Source organism: Chionomys nivalis, chromosome 25, assembly GCF_950005125.1.
Source record: "Chionomys nivalis chromosome 25, mChiNiv1.1, whole genome shotgun sequence".
In the NCBI taxonomy this organism is placed as follows: domain Eukaryota; kingdom Metazoa; phylum Chordata; class Mammalia; order Rodentia; family Cricetidae; genus Chionomys; species Chionomys nivalis.
Window position 1 is genome coordinate 29363765 of NC_080110.1, and position 18745 is coordinate 29382509.

The 18745-nt window shown below is 57.2% G+C and overlaps 1 protein-coding gene across 1 annotated transcript in view; it reads left to right on the plus strand.

Moving 5' to 3' along the window:
* The window catches only part of Lrp1 (LDL receptor related protein 1), a 78595-nt gene that overhangs the window by 48278 nt on the left and 11572 nt on the right, over positions 1–18745 (plus strand). The window contains exons 31-64 of the mRNA XM_057757818.1: positions 80–174; positions 320–469; positions 650–790; positions 1159–1293; positions 2770–2901; positions 3164–3298; positions 3467–3596; positions 3719–3845; positions 4687–4838; positions 4925–5049; positions 5203–5580; positions 7095–7284; positions 9262–9466; positions 9695–9887; positions 10557–10682; positions 10785–10913; positions 11048–11167; positions 11371–11484; positions 12075–12224; positions 12305–12427; positions 12651–12767; positions 12904–13032; positions 13300–13422; positions 13511–13651; positions 14068–14258; positions 14730–14913; positions 15057–15142; positions 15321–15440; positions 15859–16046; positions 16161–16366; positions 17006–17194; positions 17761–17909; positions 18299–18392; positions 18621–18737. Of these exons, the coding sequence (XP_057613801.1) occupies positions 80–174; positions 320–469; positions 650–790; positions 1159–1293; positions 2770–2901; positions 3164–3298; positions 3467–3596; positions 3719–3845; positions 4687–4838; positions 4925–5049; positions 5203–5580; positions 7095–7284; positions 9262–9466; positions 9695–9887; positions 10557–10682; positions 10785–10913; positions 11048–11167; positions 11371–11484; positions 12075–12224; positions 12305–12427; positions 12651–12767; positions 12904–13032; positions 13300–13422; positions 13511–13651; positions 14068–14258; positions 14730–14913; positions 15057–15142; positions 15321–15440; positions 15859–16046; positions 16161–16366; positions 17006–17194; positions 17761–17909; positions 18299–18392; positions 18621–18737 (5084 nt within the window). The remainder of the gene's footprint in view (positions 1–79; positions 175–319; positions 470–649; positions 791–1158; positions 1294–2769; positions 2902–3163; positions 3299–3466; positions 3597–3718; positions 3846–4686; positions 4839–4924; positions 5050–5202; positions 5581–7094; positions 7285–9261; positions 9467–9694; positions 9888–10556; positions 10683–10784; positions 10914–11047; positions 11168–11370; positions 11485–12074; positions 12225–12304; positions 12428–12650; positions 12768–12903; positions 13033–13299; positions 13423–13510; positions 13652–14067; positions 14259–14729; positions 14914–15056; positions 15143–15320; positions 15441–15858; positions 16047–16160; positions 16367–17005; positions 17195–17760; positions 17910–18298; positions 18393–18620; positions 18738–18745) is intronic.

The following is an 18745-nucleotide window of genomic DNA, read 5'->3' on the forward strand; positions in this document are numbered from 1 at the left end:
GGCTCGGGGCAGGGGCACACCTGAGTGAGGGGGGAAGGAGAAAACTCTTCCCTAACTCTCTTCTTGGTACTTTCCCCAGCAAGCTCTACTGGACGGATGGTGACAATATCAGCATGGCCAACTTGGATGGGAGCAACCGCACTCTGCTCTTCAGTGGCCAGAAGGGTCCCGTGGGTATGTGCTTGCCTGCTTGCTCCTGCAGGCTTCTGTCTCTCCCGATGGCTTAGTCCTCACTCCACCTTGTCCCAGATCCACACATCCTCCTGTGTTCACGGCCCTGGTGCAGGCTCCATGGCTGTGACACCTATTCCTCTTCCAGGACTGGCTATTGACTTCCCCGAAAGCAAACTCTACTGGATCAGCTCTGGGAACCACACAATCAATCGTTGCAATCTAGACGGGAGTGGGCTGGAGATCATCGACACCATGCGGAGCCAGCTGGGCAAAGCCACGGCGCTGGCCATCATGGGTGAGGGCTTGGGTGGAAGGAGGGATGGGAGGAGAGCAGGCCAGGCACGGTTGGCCGGATGGCGGTCAGGGGGGGCGCGGTCTCCTGGGTCCCACCTTCCACCCCGGAAGCCTCATGACTTCCGTGGGAGGTCTGAGTCGAAGGCCTTCCCAAGGGTCTTATTCCCTCCTGTCGTCCCAGGGGACAAGCTGTGGTGGGCTGATCAGTTGTCAGAGAAGATGGGCACGTGCAACAAGGCCGACGGTTCTGGGTCTGTGGTGCTGAGGAACAGCACCACGCTGGTTATGCACATGAAGGTGTATGATGAGAACATCCAGCTAGGTAGGCAGTGGGTGAGGGATGCGGTGTCCAGGGGGCCTGTGGAAGCGGGCATGGGAGTAGGAGAACTTTCAGCCACGAGCAGCCGCCAGAGTAGTGGGCCGAGACAGTCCGGGTGGCTGTGGGTTAGGCTCTGCTCGTCACCCCCAGGGACTTCCTTATCTCCACTGAGGTGTCCTGTAGGCTCGCAGTCTGACTAGAAGGTCCGGGGCTTGGGAAGACAAAAGACCTGGAGTTGGGTTAGGTTGGCGGGACCCTGATAGGCCCAAGGTGTATCCAGTGGCCACCCTGTCCCCGAGCAGCACAGGCCTGTATCTGAGTCGTCCATGAAGCTGTTTAACCTTTCTGCTCTGTCCACTGCCCCTCCCCAGAGCGCGAGGGCACCAACCCCTGCAGCGTCAACAATGGGGACTGCTCCCAGCTCTGCCTGCCAACCTCAGAGACAACTCGGTCCTGTATGTGCACTGCTGGCTACAGCCTCCGGAGCGGACAGCAGGCCTGCGAGGGTCAGTTCCTGCGTCTCCCAACCTAACCCTGATCCCTCCTCCCACACTGCTCCATCTTGCATTTGGGAAAGACAGTGTTCCTCATGCATTCCATGCAACTTCTGGGTTCGATGCAAAGCTCTTCTGGGTACCACGGATAAAGGCTTGAGACAGAAGATAGGGCCAGCATAGTGAGAAAGTGGACCACAAGGTGGCTATGCCTGTCCGGTGTCTACAGTAGGTTTTGGTGAGGTAGACAACCAGGTGACAGAGGCTTTATAGAATGGGTAGAATTTGATGCTTGGCACGATGAAGAAATGGGTTGGTGGTAGTGTGTGCTTAGTTTGCCCTGAGTCCCGAGTTCTAACCCAAGCATGTGTAAGCATTGGGGACACACGCACACAATACCGTACAAGAACTAACAAATGGCGCTAAACCGTCAAGTTCCAGGGCCCCTGAGCCCTGCAGTGGGCAGTGTGGGAAGTCGGTGATAAGGTTATGAGCTAGGGTGGGGTTCCTGTAGGTTCTCCGTCAGGAGCGCCTGGAGAATAGTGTTTGGAGGAGATTAACCTGGCGGCAGAGAGCTTACAGAGTGGGGGAGGGAGACACGGAGGCAGTTAGACGGGTTAGGAGACCGTGAGAAGTGGGTGTGAGGAGACCAGGCTCTGGGCTGGGCAGCAGCTGGCTCACAGGGAAGGGACGAGACACAGACATTTCACAAGACCTTGCCCGTTTACAAGCTTGCCGGAGGACAGCACTTTTTCCCAAAGTCCTCTGCCAGAAACCTCCTGCTTTGATGTGGGAGAGTGTTACAAAAGGGAACGCCGGCCCCGGCAAAGTGGAAACATGGTTGTTGTTTGTTTTTTCTGCATGGTGCCTCAGAGCCTTGAATGTACCTGTATATACTGAGCATCTTACAAGGGAAGACTTTTAGTGTCTGGGGTTCCCCAAATGCATTTGACCATGTATTTTTTTCTTTCATAGAGCTCAAGCAACCAAGGCCTATTGGGGAATTTATTTGGGCACATAGCCCGTCAAAGGGATGAAAGTCAGGGAGGGGTCTGGGAGGCGGGAATAGTGGTGCCTCCTGAGACATGGGGAAATTGGAAGCAAGGCCAACCCAAGGGGCAAGCAAGGCGCTGGGAACTTTGTGTTGGAAAGGGATTTGGAATAGAGCAGACACATGATGAAGAGAAAACTAAGGTCAAAACCAGTGCCCAACTGGGCATATAGATTTGGGAGTCCTGCCCTTCTAGCTGTCTGCTCCGATCCTTATAGCCTCCCTTGAGGGCCTTGGAAGGCACAGGGTTGAACTAAGTGGCGGGTGAGGGCTGAGAAAGAAATGTAAGTCTCTTTCTGCCCTCTAGTGGTGATTAGTGGTTCTGCAGCTGTTCCCACCCAGTCAAGTGAGCCCTCAGAGGAAAGCAGGCTGAGGGTGATAGGGGCCAGGCTTGCTTCACCAGGAAGGCTCATGCCCAAAGTGTCCTTGTGTTTCAGGTGTGGGCTCTTTCCTTCTGTACTCCGTGCATGAGGGGATCCGGGGGATCCCACTGGATCCAAATGACAAGTCCGATGCCCTGGTTCCAGTGTCGGGAACTTCGCTGGCTGTTGGGATCGACTTCCATGCTGGTGAGCTGTTGGCCTTGGGGATGGTCAGCGTGGCCCCGTAGCTTATGGGGGTGACATACTTGCAGACCTAGAAGAGCGGTCTGTACCGGCTGTAGCTGCCTCACCCCTTCCTTCTTGTGGTCCTCGCCCAACCCCCAACCCCAAGCAAGCACCTGGTACCTCCAGGCTTCACGTACTTCTGTCCTGGCCCTCCTCGTGGTTTGACCCCCTTGACTTGTCTCTGCATCGATGGGCGTTCTCATGTCCGCCCCTCTGTTGCCAGAAAATGACACTATTTACTGGGTGGACATGGGCCTGAGCACCATCAGCCGGGCCAAGCGTGACCAGACATGGCGAGAGGATGTTGTGACCAATGGCATCGGTCGAGTGGAAGGCATCGCGGTGGACTGGATTGCAGGTGAACAGAGGAAGGGATTATAGGCTCTAGAGGAAAAGCAGAGGCCTAGGAGACATGAGGTCTGAGAAGGTATGGGCAGGAGCCAGTGGGAGCTACAGGGAAAATTTGTTTGGAGGGGACCAAGTCCGTGGCTCTCTACCAATCTTCCTGATCCAACTTCGTCCTCAGGCAACATCTACTGGACAGACCAAGGTTTCGATGTCATCGAGGTTGCCCGGCTCAATGGCTCTTTCCGTTATGTGGTCATTTCCCAGGGTCTAGACAAGCCTCGGGCCATCACTGTCCACCCGGAGAAGGGGTAAGGCCCTAGGCAAGCTGGCTTGGATCTAACCCTGTCACTTTGACCACAGTACTTACTGACGAGGCCCAGGGCCTGCCTGGTATGGGCCCTGATCCCCCACTCTCATCCCTACTCCACAGGTACTTGTTCTGGACCGAGTGGGGTCATTACCCGCGCATTGAGCGGTCTCGCCTCGATGGCACGGAGAGAGTGGTGTTGGTTAATGTCAGTATCAGCTGGCCCAACGGTATCTCAGTGGACTATCAGGTATGGGTGCACCCTGGAGCTGATGGAGTAGGTGCCCTGTGCCTATCCCTGTCCGTTTCCCTGTGGTTAGGCAAAGTCAGGGTTAGTCACGGACCAGGGAGTGCTGTGAAGTCTTCTAGCCCATCCGCCTCCCAGAGTAGTCTTCGCCCTAGGGTGGTGTGGGGGTGATCACGTGAGAGAACTGGGTGTGGTGGTGTGTGCCTCTGTAACCCCAGCACTCCAGGGACCAAGACAGGAAGATCAAGTTTGAGGTCAGTCTTAGCTGCAATAGTGAGTTTAAGACCATCTTGGGATGCTCATTTAAGACCTTGTCTTGCCGGGCAATGGTGTATGCCTTTAATCTCAGTACTCAGGAGGAAGAGACAGAGGGATCTCTGTGAGTTCAAAGCCAGCCTGGTCTACAGCGTGAGTTCCCAGGACAGCTAGGGCCACACAGAGAAACACTATCTCGAAAAACAGAAAACAAACGAACATAAAAAGACCTTGTCTCAAAAAACTTTAGATAGATAGTGAAGGAACTGGCTGAAGCTGCAGCCTAACATGCTTAGCCCTGGGTTTAGTCTCCAATACTGCAAATGAAAGGGGGGGTAGTGGAGAGATGGCTCAGAGTTAAGAGCACTGACTGCTCTTCCAGAGGTCTTGAGTTCAATTCCCAACAACCACGTGGTGGCTCACAGCCATCTATAATGAGATCTGGTGCCCCCTGCTGGTGTTCAGGCAGAACAATATACACAATAAATAAATACGTCTTTTTAAAAAAGAAAGTGTGGCACAGAGCGTACCCTTCCTGCTGGCTGTGAGTTTAGGGCCCTGCGGTGAGGTGGGCACTTCTGACCTGCAGGGTGGGAAGCTCTACTGGTGTGATGCCCGGATGGACAAGATCGAACGCATCGACCTGGAGACGGGCGAGAACCGCGAGGTTGTCCTGGCCAGCAATAACATGGACATGTTCTCGGTGTCCGTGTTTGAGGATTTCATCTACTGGAGTGACAGGTGAGCGCCGTGTCCTGCTTCTGCTTTTCCCGCGTGTCTTTCCTTTCTGGCTCGTTGGCACCAGCTCATGCCTTTCCTTTCTCCAGGACTCACGCCAATGGCTCCATCAAGCGTGGGTGCAAAGACAATGCCACGGACTCGGTGCCCCTGAGAACTGGCATTGGTGTGCAGCTCAAAGACATCAAGGTCTTCAACAGAGACAGGCAGAAAGGTGAACAAAGACTGAGTAGCTGTATGGGTCTGGATACTGTATACCGTGGCTGAGCAGGGGTCGGCTGAAATCCCCAGCTGGGATCCCAGAGGTCAGAGGCACCAAAGAGCCTTACCCTGTCCACTTTACTATTCTGATGCCCTCTGCCCCTAGGTACCAACGTGTGCGCGGTAGCCAATGGTGGGTGCCAGCAGCTCTGTCTGTACCGGGGCGGTGGACAGCGAGCCTGTGCCTGTGCCCACGGGATGCTGGCAGAAGATGGCGCCTCGTGCAGAGAGTATGCCGGCTACCTGCTCTACTCGGAGCGCACCATCCTCAAGAGCATCCACCTGTCGGATGAGCGCAACCTCAACGCCCCAGTGCAGCCCTTCGAGGACCCTGAGCACATGAAGAATGTCATTGCCCTGGCTTTTGACTACCGAGCGGGCACCTCCCCGGGCACCCCTAATCGCATCTTCTTCAGTGACATCCACTTCGGGAACATCCAGCAGATCAATGATGACGGCTCAGGGAGAACCACCATCGTAGAAAGTGAGCTGAGCCCCAGTCCGCCCCAGGCACCAACCAACCTCCCGCTGCTCTGAGTCCCACCTGCTGTGTGGTCCTAAGGCAGTAGTTCTCAGCCTACGGGTCACATGTCAGATCTGCATATCAGATATTTACATTACAATTCATAACTAGAAAGACTACAGTTATGAAGTAGCAATGAAAGTGGCTTTGTGGTTGGGGTCACCAATCATGAAGAACTGTATTAAAGGGTCGCAGCATTAGGCAGGTTGAGAACCGCTGTCCTAAGCGGCCAGGTCCACTGCCATTGTAGTAGCCTGCACATTTCCCCAGAAAGAGGCCCCTTCCTTGCTTGCATTGGCTTCATTCTGTCCCAGGATACACAGTACCGGCAGCAGATGTGGCCTAGGTGCAGCTCTGGTCACGTAGCATTCAGTAGCTCCCGCGAGCATCCTACCCTGACCTCGGGAGTCAGGGTCTTAGAAGCATGTCCAGGAAGGCTGAGCTCAGCAGCCAGTGGCTCTTCCAGACAGTGCCGACCTCAGGCTGTCAGCAGGAGACAGCCTTTCGGCTCTTTTGCCCGGTCCTTTACCCCTTCTGTTTTCTCAGCTTCCGCGTCCAGCTGTCTGCTTGGGATCTTTGGCCCATTTGCCCCTCCCGCCTTTTTACTTTCTTTGTTGCCACAGTTGGCTTTGGTTTGAACTTCCGATCCTCCTGACTGTACCGTGCCCTGCCCCAGTGCCGGGGTCATTTGGGGTTATAGGTGTGCACTACCACGCCTTTCTGCTATGGTACTAGGACTTGAGCCCAGAGCCTTGTGCATCCAGGCAAGCACTGTGTCAGCTGAGGGTCCTTCCCAGTTCGCCTTTGGTCCCTCTCTTCATCCAGATCCATATAGACCATCTAGGCACGGAACTGGGTGCAGGTTACACAGCAGAGAAAGAGCAGGCCTGTCCTTCAGAGTCCTGGGACATTTGCTGCGCAGTGTCCTGTCTGTCTAAAAATGGAGTGTCCGAGGGCTGGTGGAGCTCGGTGGGGGAGTACGTGCTTAGCGTGTACAGGACCTTGGGTCCGTCCCCAGCAGCTAAACTGGATACTCTTAATCTGGGAGCCAGCCCCTCCCTGCGTGTTGTTCACGTCACATTGTAGTCAGGCTCTGGCAGCCGCACAGGCACACACAGAGGAGCCATTGAGTCTCCCCTGGAGGAGGACACCACTGTGAGCTCTGGCTCCTTACATACTACCCCAACCTTGTGTCTGCTTTACAAAATATTCCGGTTCAAGGCCTCTGGAAGTAGGAATCTTTCCAGTCTGGCCCCAGTAGGATTTAGTTACCTGGAATCTCCACACATGGATAAGCAGGAACCCCAGCTCCCAAAGAGTGTGACAGGCAAGGTGTCAGGGGGCAGGGGCTGAGGAGGAAGGTGGGCCACGGGTCATGGCACGGGTGGTGACGTGGGAGAAGCTGAGGCAAATCAGACCAGAGGCCTCTAGCTACACTCCCACATCCCACAAGTTCTCTGCTCTGTCTCTCACAGATGTTGGCTCCGTGGAAGGCCTGGCCTATCACCGTGGCTGGGACACGCTGTACTGGACAAGCTACACAACGTCCACCATCACCCGCCACACAGTGGACCAGACTCGCCCGGGGGCCTTCGAGAGGGAGACCGTCATCACCATGTCGGGAGATGACCATCCCAGGGCATTTGTGCTGGACGAGTGCCAGAAGTGAGCTGCTGGGCCTCAGGGGTGGGGAGCAGTGGCAGGGGACCTGTGTGGGGGCAGGGGCAGGAGAGGCACACTCCACCATTGCTTGCTGTGTGGCCTCAGTGAGATACATAACCTCTCTGAGCTTCAGCTTCCTCCATCACAATGTGGAACAAGGATAACCGTTCAAATGCCAGAACCAGAGGGAAGGCTGAGGGCTGTAAGGGATGCTTCTGGCTTTGTGACTGTTGTCCATCTCACGGCCACACGCAAACACTGAATAAGTACCTGTGACTCTAGGACTCGGCTCCAGCGAAGGTTCACCTATGAGCAGCCGGGGCAGCGACAGGTCTGTCTGTAGTGACAGAAGGCAGCTGTGGGCACAAGGCCTCAGAGTGGGAAGAGTAGGAAAGGAGCAGAACAGGAGGTCAGCAAGGGGACAGCAGAGTCTACTGCACTGGGCATGCAGGCCTGAGCAGGGCAGGGGGCTGGCCCACCTGTCTCCAGCTTGTCCTGCCTTTCCTCATTTTGTTCGGTGGGCTGCCAGTGAGCCACACCCTCTCCATAGCAGTCCAGGCTCATGTCTGAGCAGCTTCCCCGCCCCGGATCAGCTGGAATCGGGTGTTTTCAAACAGCTTTGGTAGGGAACAAAGGGACCAACAAGCCCCAGAAGCAACCACACAGAATGGTGACTGTACCCCTCATTCCTCACCTTGGCGTAACTCCCACCAGATCCAGTCCAGGAGACCCAGCACGAGGACCCTTGTTCCCTTCTGCCCTAGCTGTCTGAATATGGGGATGCAAAGATTCCCTGCCCTTTCCTTGGTGACCTCACCTGTCTGGGCTGGCCCTGGGGCCTGTCCTTCCTGGGCCTGGAGCCTCCAGGGAGAGACTGTCAGCTCAGTTTTCTGCCAGGCTAGAAGAGACGCTCTCCTTGTTACCCACCAAGTTCCTCTCAGCTGAGCCCAGGAAAATGCCCTGCCCGTATCCCAGAGCCAGTGGTTTCTGAAAAACCAAAATACAAATGGATGAGGTGAGAAGAATGTTGAGGGTGAGGATAGCGTGAGGTGCCAACGGCCTGTCCTGACTGCAAGTCTAGGGCCGTGTCCACAGCAGCTGAGGGGTGATAGTGGACACGGATACCCATGGCACGTGATACCCCACGAGAGAGATGAGATTGTCCTGGGGACCAGGTACGAGCCAGTGTGCCAGGATAGAGGCTCAGACAGCCATACTTCTGATCCCCGCTGGAGCACTGCTGGCTTTGGGAAGCATACAGCTGCACAGGTAGAGAGTCCACCATGATTCTAGCTGCTGGCTACCTACTTCAGGAGAGCCCCCCTCCCCCATCACACCATCCCACAAAGCAGAGTTGCCAAACTTTTTTTTTTTTTAAACATAGGGTTTCTCTGTAGCTTTGGAGCCTGTCCTGGAACTCCCTCTGTAGACCAGGCTTGCCTTGGATCACAGAGATCCGCCTGCCTCTGCCTCCCGAGTGCTGGGATTAAAGGCGTGCACCACCCAGCATGTTGCCAAACTCTTAACCCACAGTGCATCCTTTGTAAGCCAGTTTGATGTTCCACTGTGAGTGTGGTCTGGGCTGGATCTAAGGGTGTGGAAGCCACTGGCCAGACTGTACAAGTCAAGAAAGAACATTCAGGCTAGGCATAGTGACGCATGCCTATAATCCATCGTTGGGGGATAGAGGTAGAACGATGGAGTTGAGGGTCACTGAGCAACACAGCCTCCTGTCTCAGCAAGTGCAGGTGGTCATTTCAGGGACTACAGCGCATCCCCATGGGCACACACAGTAAATCAGATCTAGCCGTATACCGGAGCAACTGAATGGGCCGTGGCTGAGCTCTTCTCAGCACTAAGGCTGTGTTGGCCTTTATGGCTGCCGGGTTGTGGAGCACATCCTGGGTTCTAGTCATCTCTGAGGTTGGCCTGTGTCCAGGCAGACCCTTGGTTCCTGATACCTTTGTCCCCTCCCGTCAGCCTGATGTTCTGGACCAATTGGAATGAGCTTCACCCAAGCATCATGCGGGCAGCCCTCTCCGGAGCCAATGTCCTGACCCTCATCGAGAAGGACATCCGCACGCCCAACGGCCTGGCCATCGACCACCGTGCGGAGAAGCTGTACTTCTCGGACGCCACCTTGGACAAGATCGAGCGCTGCGAGTACGACGGCTCCCACCGCTACGTGAGTCTGTGGGGACGTGAGGGGAAACCGAGTCAGAACAGCCGGGCTGGGTGAAAGCTGGGAATGAAAACACCTCTCCCCGTGGGGTTCTGACATTGCTTAGACAAGGGAGAAGGCAAGATCCGTCCACGAATCCTTCCGACTCTGACTTCCCAGACCCCACTGTCGGGTCAGCGTTGGTAAAGGGCCCTGAACCAAATGGGGATACTGGTGCTGCTGTCTTAACAGGTGATCTTAAAGTCAGAGCCCGTCCACCCCTTTGGGTTGGCTGTGTACGGAGAGCATATTTTCTGGACTGACTGGGTACGGCGGGCAGTGCAGCGGGCCAACAAGTACGTGGGCAGTGACATGAAGCTGCTGCGAGTGGACATCCCTCAGCAGCCCATGGGCATCATCGCTGTGGCCAACGACACCAACAGCTGTGAGTGAGGCCTGCCACTTGCTCTGTCCTCTGTGCTTCCGTACATGTGTGCACTGCAGTCTCTCAGGACTCCTGTTGTCGGATAAATATCCTAACATGCCTTTAACCTCCCATAAACTCCGAAAGCTTTAACACTCCTCAATCTCCCTCAAGACATCTGTTCACATGTATGGACTTGACATACTTGGGTCCATCTCATGCAAACTGCACACAAATACACGTTCATATTGCTCATGCCTCAAGAGCATCATCCCCATCCCTGGAGATCCCGTCACGGGAATGCCTAGTAATTCCCTCCACCCAAGCTACCCACACCCCAAACCTGACCTCATACCCACATGCCAGGTGCAGCCTGTGCTCACTCTCAGCCTGTACATAAACATGCATACCTACACCTGGTGCAGGTGATCTGTGTGCATACGTGTGTGTGTTTCACTAACAGATCCAAGGCTTTCTCTAGCCTCGTGCACACACCCTTGGCCACCACTATACACTCATCTTAAAGCCCCCAGTGCCTACGTGCCTTACCACGTCAGTACTCACCCCGGGTCCTCCCCACTCTGGGAACCTCTATGGCCGCTGGGTTCATGCAGAGCCCTGGAATGTTAGGTGGGCATCTTGGGAGTGTCCAGAGCAGGGACCGTTCTGCAGCTCGCGGTCTCCCCGCAGGCGAACTGTCCCCCTGCCGTATCAACAACGGAGGCTGCCAGGATCTGTGTCTGCTCACCCACCAAGGCCATGTCAACTGTTCCTGTAGAGGGGGCCGGATCCTCCAGGAGGATTTTACCTGCCGGGGTGAGGAAGTTAGCTGAAGCCGGGGAGAGGCTGCTAGGGGACACGTCTTCCAAAGCTGGACTCGGGCTGGGCCCCAGCTCATGGAACCCTCTCCACCCCCAGCTATGAACTCTTCTTGTCGGGCGCAAGATGAGTTTGAGTGTGCCAACGGGGAATGCATCAGCTTCAGCCTTACCTGTGACGGTGTCTCCCACTGCAAGGACAAGTCAGATGAGAAGCCCTCCTACTGCAGTAAGGAGCCACTACAGCCCCTCCTCTTCTCAGACCATGGCTACCTAGGACCCTCTCCCCAATCCCCTGCCCCACGTGACCCAGCTCCATAGCCCCTTCCTGTACCTGCTACGACCACACCTCCCCCCTTGCAGACTCACGCCGCTGCAAGAAGACTTTCCGCCAGTGCAACAACGGCCGCTGTGTCTCCAACATGCTGTGGTGCAACGGGGTGGATGACTGCGGGGACGGCTCCGATGAGATTCCCTGCAACAGTGAGTGGGTTGCTGCAAGCCCCAGCCTCCGACCTCGCCCACTTTAGGTCTCCACCTCCACCCTGTCCTCACTCGGGCTAAGTATTTGTCCCCAGGCCCAAGATAGCTAGTTCAGGGCACTCCAAAGACTGGAGCTCTGTCCTGGGCCTTTGTGGCCCTCCAGAGGGACTCCGGCCTGATGGTACCCATGGGCCCTGTTCTAGAGACCGCCTGCGGCGTGGGTGAGTTCCGCTGCCGGGACGGCTCCTGCATCGGGAACTCCAGTCGCTGCAACCAGTTTGTGGATTGTGAGGATGCCTCCGATGAAATGAACTGCAGTGAGTATCCTGCCTGTGTCTGCTCCATCCTCAGACCAGGTCTGTCCCTTGTCCCTCCTACCTCGGGCTGGTCTGTGCTGTTTCCTCTCAGCCTTCCTGACCCCACATGGCAGCCCCTAGCCTTCTGGGCCCTGCCTGTCTGTCCTGCCCCTGGGACCTAAGGGGGTAGAGAGTGAGCGGAGGGCAGCAGACACGAAGTGTATCTTACGCGTTCTGACAGCAGAGGCACCAGGGGCCAGCAGCTGCTCCGGGAGTGTGTTTTAGGGGGAACTGAGTATGACCCATGTAGGAAACATTTAACTGGAGTGGGTCACTGATAGTCTCAGAGGTTCAGTCCACTATCATCATGATGGGGGGCATGGCAGCATGCGGCAGACATGGTGCTGGAGGAGCGGCTGAGAGTCCTGCCTCTTTCAGGCAACAGAACAGCAACTGAGACACTGGGCCTGAGCTTAAGAAATCTCAAAGCCCGCCCCCATAATGTCACTCTTCCTCCAACAAGGCCACACCCACTCCATAGTGCCAGTCCCTGTGAGAGTTTGGGGCCCGATTTACATTTAGACCTCCGCACCCTCGCCTCCCCCTCCCAGGTGCCACCGACTGCAGCAGCTATTTCCGCTTGGGCGTGAAAGGCGTGCTCTTCCAGCCTTGCGAGCGGACATCCCTCTGCTACGCACCCAGCTGGGTGTGCGATGGGGCCAACGACTGTGGAGATTACAGCGACGAGCGTGACTGCCCAGGTCAGCTGTCGGCGGCGGGCAGCAGGGTGGATGGCGGACCCAGGGCTCGCAGCGTCCTCACGTCTCCCTTCTGTTCCCAGGCGTGAAGCGTCCGCGGTGCCCGCTCAATTACTTTGCCTGTCCCAGTGGGCGGTGCATCCCCATGAGCTGGACCTGTGACAAGGAAGACGACTGTGAGCACGGCGAGGACGAGACCCACTGCAGTGAGTGGCCGAGTACCCTAGCACCATTGCGCCCCAGTGCATGAAGTCCCCACCCAGGTCCCACCTCAGAGTCCGTGTGTGAGCGCCCTCAGGCTCCAGAATAGGTCTCGTCAGTTTCTGAGGAGCCTCTCAGCAAGGGACACCACAGGCCCCTCTCCTGTCTTTCCCTGGCAGCTGCCTGCCACCCCTCTTCTCATCTGACTACACTCTCCGACTATTCCAGACAAGTTCTGCTCAGAGGCCCAGTTCGAATGCCAGAACCACCGTTGCATCTCCAAGCAGTGGCTGTGCGACGGGAGTGACGACTGCGGGGACGGCTCCGATGAGGCGGCTCACTGCGGTGAGGAACAGCCTGAACCAGATTCTGGGAGGTTACCCCCTGTAGAATCCACACGTCAGTGGGGCACGTCTTCATGGCTGCCCGCTAGACCGCATCCTCTCCTGAGTCCCTCTCTGTCTCCTTGCTCCTCACGCAGAAGGCAAGACTTGCGGCCCCTCCTCCTTCTCCTGTCCTGGCACCCACGTGTGCGTCCCCGAGCGCTGGCTCTGTGATGGCGACAAGGACTGCGCGGATGGCGCTGATGAGAGCATCTCAGCCGGCTGCCGTGAGTAGGAGAGGCCATGAGGAGCGGGTGGGCTGCAGGCCTCACGGCCTTGCTTTGCAGATTGCTGGCGGATGAGGTCAAGGGTGGGAGCCGCGCATTTTTAGTACAGAGCCGTGACTTTAGCCCCTGTGCCCAGACACCCTCCCTGCGCCCCCCCTCCATCCAGGGCTCCACCCCTTCTCCCTCTCACATCCCAAAACCCCAGGATGGGGTGGTGACCACCCACAGCTTGTAGAGAGGGCTGAGGGGTTCTGCCTCTGTCCCCAGTGTACAATAGCACCTGTGACGACCGCGAATTCATGTGCCAGAACCGCCTATGCATTCCCAAGCATTTTGTGTGTGACCATGACCGGGACTGTGCGGACGGCTCTGACGAGTCCCCCGAGTGCGGTGAGTCCTGCGCCTGGAGGAGCAGCCCTGCCTAGCCGTGCTTGCCCGTGCCCAGGGTAGCAGCCTCATCGTCCCCTCCCCCACACAGAGTACCCAACCTGCGGCCCCAACGAGTTCCGCTGCGCCAATGGGCGCTGCCTGAGCTCCCGCCAGTGGGAGTGTGACGGTGAGAACGACTGCCATGACCAAAGTGACGAGGCCCCCAAGAACCCGCACTGCACCAGCCCAGGTGAGCCTCGCGGCTGCTCCCGCCCCTTCCCACACTGCACCAGCCCAGGTGAGCCTCGCGGCTGCTCCCGCCCCCTCCCACACTGCACCAGCCCAGGTGAGCCTTGCATCTGCTCCTGCCCCCTCCCACACTGCACAGCCCAGGTGAGCCTCGCATCTGCTCCCGCCCCTTCCCACACTGCACCAGCCCAGGTGAGCCTCGCAGCTGCTCCCGTCCCCTTCCCACACTGCACCAGCCCAGGTGAGCCTCGCGGCTGCTCACGCCCCTTCCCACACTGCACCAGCCCAGGTGAGCCTCGCATCTGCTCCCACCCCCTCCCACACTGCACCAGCCCAGGTGAGCCTCGCAGCTGCTCCTGCCCCCTCTCCTCCTGTCCTCTTGCGAGCCCACTGACCTGTTCCCGTCATCCTCCGCAGAGCACAAATGCAACGCCTCGTCGCAGTTCCTGTGCAGTAGTGGGCGCTGCGTGGCTGAGGCGCTGCTCTGCAATGGCCAGGATGACTGCGGGGACGGCTCCGACGAACGCGGGTGCCACGTCAACGAGTGTCTCAGCCGCAAGCTGAGTGGCTGCAGTCAGGACTGCGAGGACCTCAAGATCGGCTTTAAGGTACATCCTGGATGGACAGGGACAGCCGCTCCACCCCCTCATTCATCCATCCATCAAGTTCTTATTGGGCACTCACTCTGCCGGGCAGTGTGCTGGGCTCTGGGGACGTCTCAGGGGCAGACGGAAGTCACTGTTAAGAGTCTCCATCTGTGTGGGTTTGTTCACGGGTGAGATAAAGGCTAGGAGAGAAATGAGTGAGGTTGTCATGCAGGCGACAGATGCTTAGCTCTGGAGTTCAAGGGAAGGCCCAGCCTGGAGGAAGAATTGTTATCCTGGAGATGCTATTTAAATGCCCAAGGGAGAGAATATAGATGGCAAAGAGCCTTAGCCTGCGCTAAGCTACACTGAGGGACTGGGAGATGAGGGACGTGTGAGGGACACCACCAAGGTAGGATGACAGCCATGTGGTCTCCAGCAGGGGAAGCCCAGACCCCTGCTGTGTCCTCAAGCCCAGATTCCCTGTACCCGCAGTGCCGCTGTCGCCCTGGCTTCCGGCTTAAAGACGACGGCAGGACCTGTGCCGATGTGGACGAGTGCAGCACCACCTTCCCCTGCAGCCAGCTCTGCATCAACACCCACGGCAGTTACAAGTGTCTGTGTGTGGAGGGCTACGCACCCCGTGGTGGTGACCCCCACAGCTGCAAAGCCGTGACTGGTGAGATACGGTTCAGGCAGCTGTGGGCTGGGGCAGGGAGGGGGTGGCAGGCAGGGAGAGGGCAGGGGCGTGGGATAATATAGCTGAAGGAAGACTAGACTGGAGGTACAAGGACATACCTGATGAGGACCCTCTGCCTACAGATGAGGAGCCGTTCCTCATCTTTGCCAACCGGTACTACCTGCGCAGGCTCAACCTGGATGGTTCCAACTACACGCTGCTTAAGCAGGTGCCGAAGCCCAAGCCTTTCTCACGCCTGTCAACTCCCCGGGCCCAGTGCAGCCTCCCCAGTTCTTCCCACTCGAGCCTACGGTTGTCTCCTGGGCCCCTCCCTCCAGCCACATCCTCCCCCAGATGCACATGTGTCCCGGCAGCAGCTGACTTCCCTGTCCCCGTTCCACACGCAGGGCCTGAACAATGCTGTGGCTTTGGACTTTGACTACCGAGAGCAGATGATCTACTGGACCGACGTGACCACCCAGGGCAGCATGATCCGAAGGATGCACCTCAACGGCAGCAATGTGCAGGTGAGGAAGGGCTGCCCTCAGTCAGCTGACCTGCACCCAGGGGGCCCCATGGATGATCCCCACAGCCCTCCCACACAGCTCATGTCCCCATCAACACCTCTTCTCCCCAATCGCTGGGCCACACAAACACACTGCCTGTTTTAGCTTCTCCCCCCGAATACAGAGTACAAACACAAGGACCCTTTCTGCCTTCCCTCTGCTATGCTGAGTGGTTCCTTGTGCACTAGGTGTGTGCCGGTGTTCCCAGAGCCCCTGCTGACAATCACTTAGTCTCGGGCTCGGTACAGGACATTTTAGATCTGTCATCTTCCCTAGAGCCAGGAGCAGGAGCTGTGCTCCATTTCACGGGAAGGAGAAGCCAGGCCCCAGAGAGCTGGAAGGTTCCACTCAGGCTTCTCCCTCACTGTGCCCCCTATAGGTGCTGCACCGGACAGGCCTTAGTAACCCAGACGGGCTGGCTGTGGACTGGGTGGGTGGCAACCTGTACTGGTGTGACAAAGGCAGAGACACCATTGAGGTGTCCAAGCTCAATGGGGCCTACCGGACAGTGCTGGTCAGCTCTGGCCTCCGTGAGCCCAGGGCTCTGGTGGTGGACGTGCAGAATGGGTGAGTAGCCAGGAGGGGCCGGGGGGCACCCTAGGGGGCAAGCCCAGACTCCCTGCAGGCTTCTGGCGCCATGAATCTCTAGACTCTTGGGGTTCACTGCCCCCCACCTGCCAGGTACCTCTACTGGACGGACTGGGGTGACCACTCACTGATCGGTCGGATTGGCATGGATGGGTCTGGCCGCAGCGTCATTGTGGACACTAAGATCACGTGGCCCAATGGTTTGACCCTGGACTACGTCACGGAACGTATCTACTGGGCTGACGCCCGTGAGGACTACATCGAGTTTGCCAGCCTGGATGGCTCCAATCGTCACGTTGGTCCGTATGCCAGTGAGGCTGCCCAAAGCCAGAAGGCCTACCTGGGGGTCTAAAGTCATGGGACAAGAAGGCATGGTATAGCCGGGCGGTGGTGGCACTTGCCTTTAATCCCAGCACTTGGGAGGCAGAGGCAGGCGGATCTCTGTGAGTTCGAGACCAGCCTGGTCTACAAGAGCTAGTTCCAGGACAGGCTCCAAAAAAAACCACAGAGAAACCCTGTCTCACAAAACCAAAGGGAAAAAAAAAAAAAGACGGCATGGTGTACTGAAACCACAAGCCGGGGGTCTGGGGTTTCAAATACGCTGGTGTTTCTCTCGGAATGGGCCCGGTGCCAGGCCACAGTCCACCTCCTTGTGGGGGAAGGGCCCAGGGTGTTGTCTGAGGCATGTTCACAGGAGAACTGAGGAACGTCTGTGATCTGTACTTTCGTGGAGGTGCTGTGTGTTCCTCTAGAGCAGCAGTGTGGCTGATAGACAGGCTGTCACTATACAGCCTTAGGAAGCCATAGAGAGATCTGGAACTGAGGTTCATTCCCAACTCAGGGCTGTGATGGGAGTTCAGGAGGTCAGCAGACATGGAAACCAGTCTATCCTTGGTGCTAACTACTGCCGTGTATTTCCCTGCGTTCCCCTGCCGCAGTGCTGAGCCAAGACATCCCACACATCTTCGCACTGACCCTATTTGAAGATTACGTCTACTGGACAGACTGGGAAACGAAGTCCATCAACCGGGCCCACAAGACCACGGGTGCCAACAAAACACTGCTCATCAGCACCCTGCACCGGCCCATGGACCTTCACGTCTTCCATGCTCTGCGCCAGCCAGATGGTAAGCAAGAGAACGCAGGGTGCGGGAGACCCGGCTCTCGGCAGGGTGCAGGAGGCCCCTCGGCAGGGTGCGGGAGGCCCCTCGGCAGGGTGCTGGAGGCCCGGCTTTCGGCACCACTCCTGCCACCCTGGCACTGACTGAGCATCCCTGCCAGGTACCAGACTTACATAGGCTATAGACAGTATGGCCGGACACTCAGCTGCTTCCAGCCACCCTGGGTTCCACAATGGGGTCTCCTGGCAGCCATGCCCTGAAGTTAGGGAGTCCAGAGAATAGTGTGGGCAAAGAGCATCAGAGGAAACCCAGAAAGCAGACAGAGATCCTGGGGACTTTAGGCGTGAGGTCCAAGCCTGAGCTGACCCTGGGCCTTGGAAGGTCCTTTCCTGTCTCTGGTCTCAGTCCCCTCATGAAAGCCGCAGGATCAAGACCTGCTGTGCCCCTGAGCAGGGAGGAGCAGACCAGACATCCTTTAGAAGGCGGGAAACCATTCCCAGCAGGACTTACCCTCCTGGTCAGAGGCCAGTGACCTGAGAGTCATGACCCTTCTACCTCATTCTCTCTGGCAGTGCCCAATCACCCCTGCAAAGTCAACAATGGTGGCTGCAGCAACCTGTGCCTGCTGTCCCCTGGGGGTGGTCACAAATGTGCCTGCCCCACCAACTTTTATCTGGGTGGTGATGGCCGTACCTGTGTGTCTAACTGCACAGCAAGCCAGGTAGGGTTCCCTTCAGACTCGCAGTGTCCCGTGCCTCAGTCCCCCTGCCTTCCTGCCAATGTCCCGCCACCACTCTAATGCCTGTGCATCTGTCATTCCCACGCCAACACCTCCACACTTCTCGCTACCTCTTGTCCCCCACAGCAATGCCTTTTACACTTGTCACCTTAGTGCTGACCTCACCAGTGTCCTGTGCTGTCTGTCCCCTACAGACATTCCCATCTGTCCTTCCTACATCTGTCATATCCCAGCTGTCTGTCCAGCTCTACCTCCCCGCGAACGCTAACCCCACCGCTTTCTCTGTAACATTTCTGCCCCTTGAAAGAAAAGCTTCTGAGTGCCCCATGCCCCGCCCCCACCAACCCCATCTTGCCCCACCCGCCCTCCAGTTCGTGTGCAAGAACGACAAGTGCATCCCCTTCTGGTGGAAGTGCGACACGGAGGATGACTGTGGGGACCACTCGGATGAACCTCCAGACTGTCGTGAGTGTGGGCGCAGGCAGGCGTGGGAGGCAGAAGGCTCCTCACTGGCCACCAGGGCCAGAAACTTCAGTGACTCATTTTCTCCCTGCTCTTCCTTTTCGTGTGTGTATGTGTGCGCACGCGCGCGTGTGCATGTTCACACATGTGTATGTGTGCACAAGCATACCATCACGGGGCCATCTCGCTGACCCACCTCCACTTTTGACACCGAGCCTTCCTTCTCGGCAGCCGAGTTCAAGTGCCGCCCAGGCCAGTTCCAGTGCTCAACCGGCATCTGCACCAACCCTGCCTTCATCTGTGACGGGGACAATGACTGCCAAGACAACAGTGACGAGGCCAATTGTGGTAAGGAG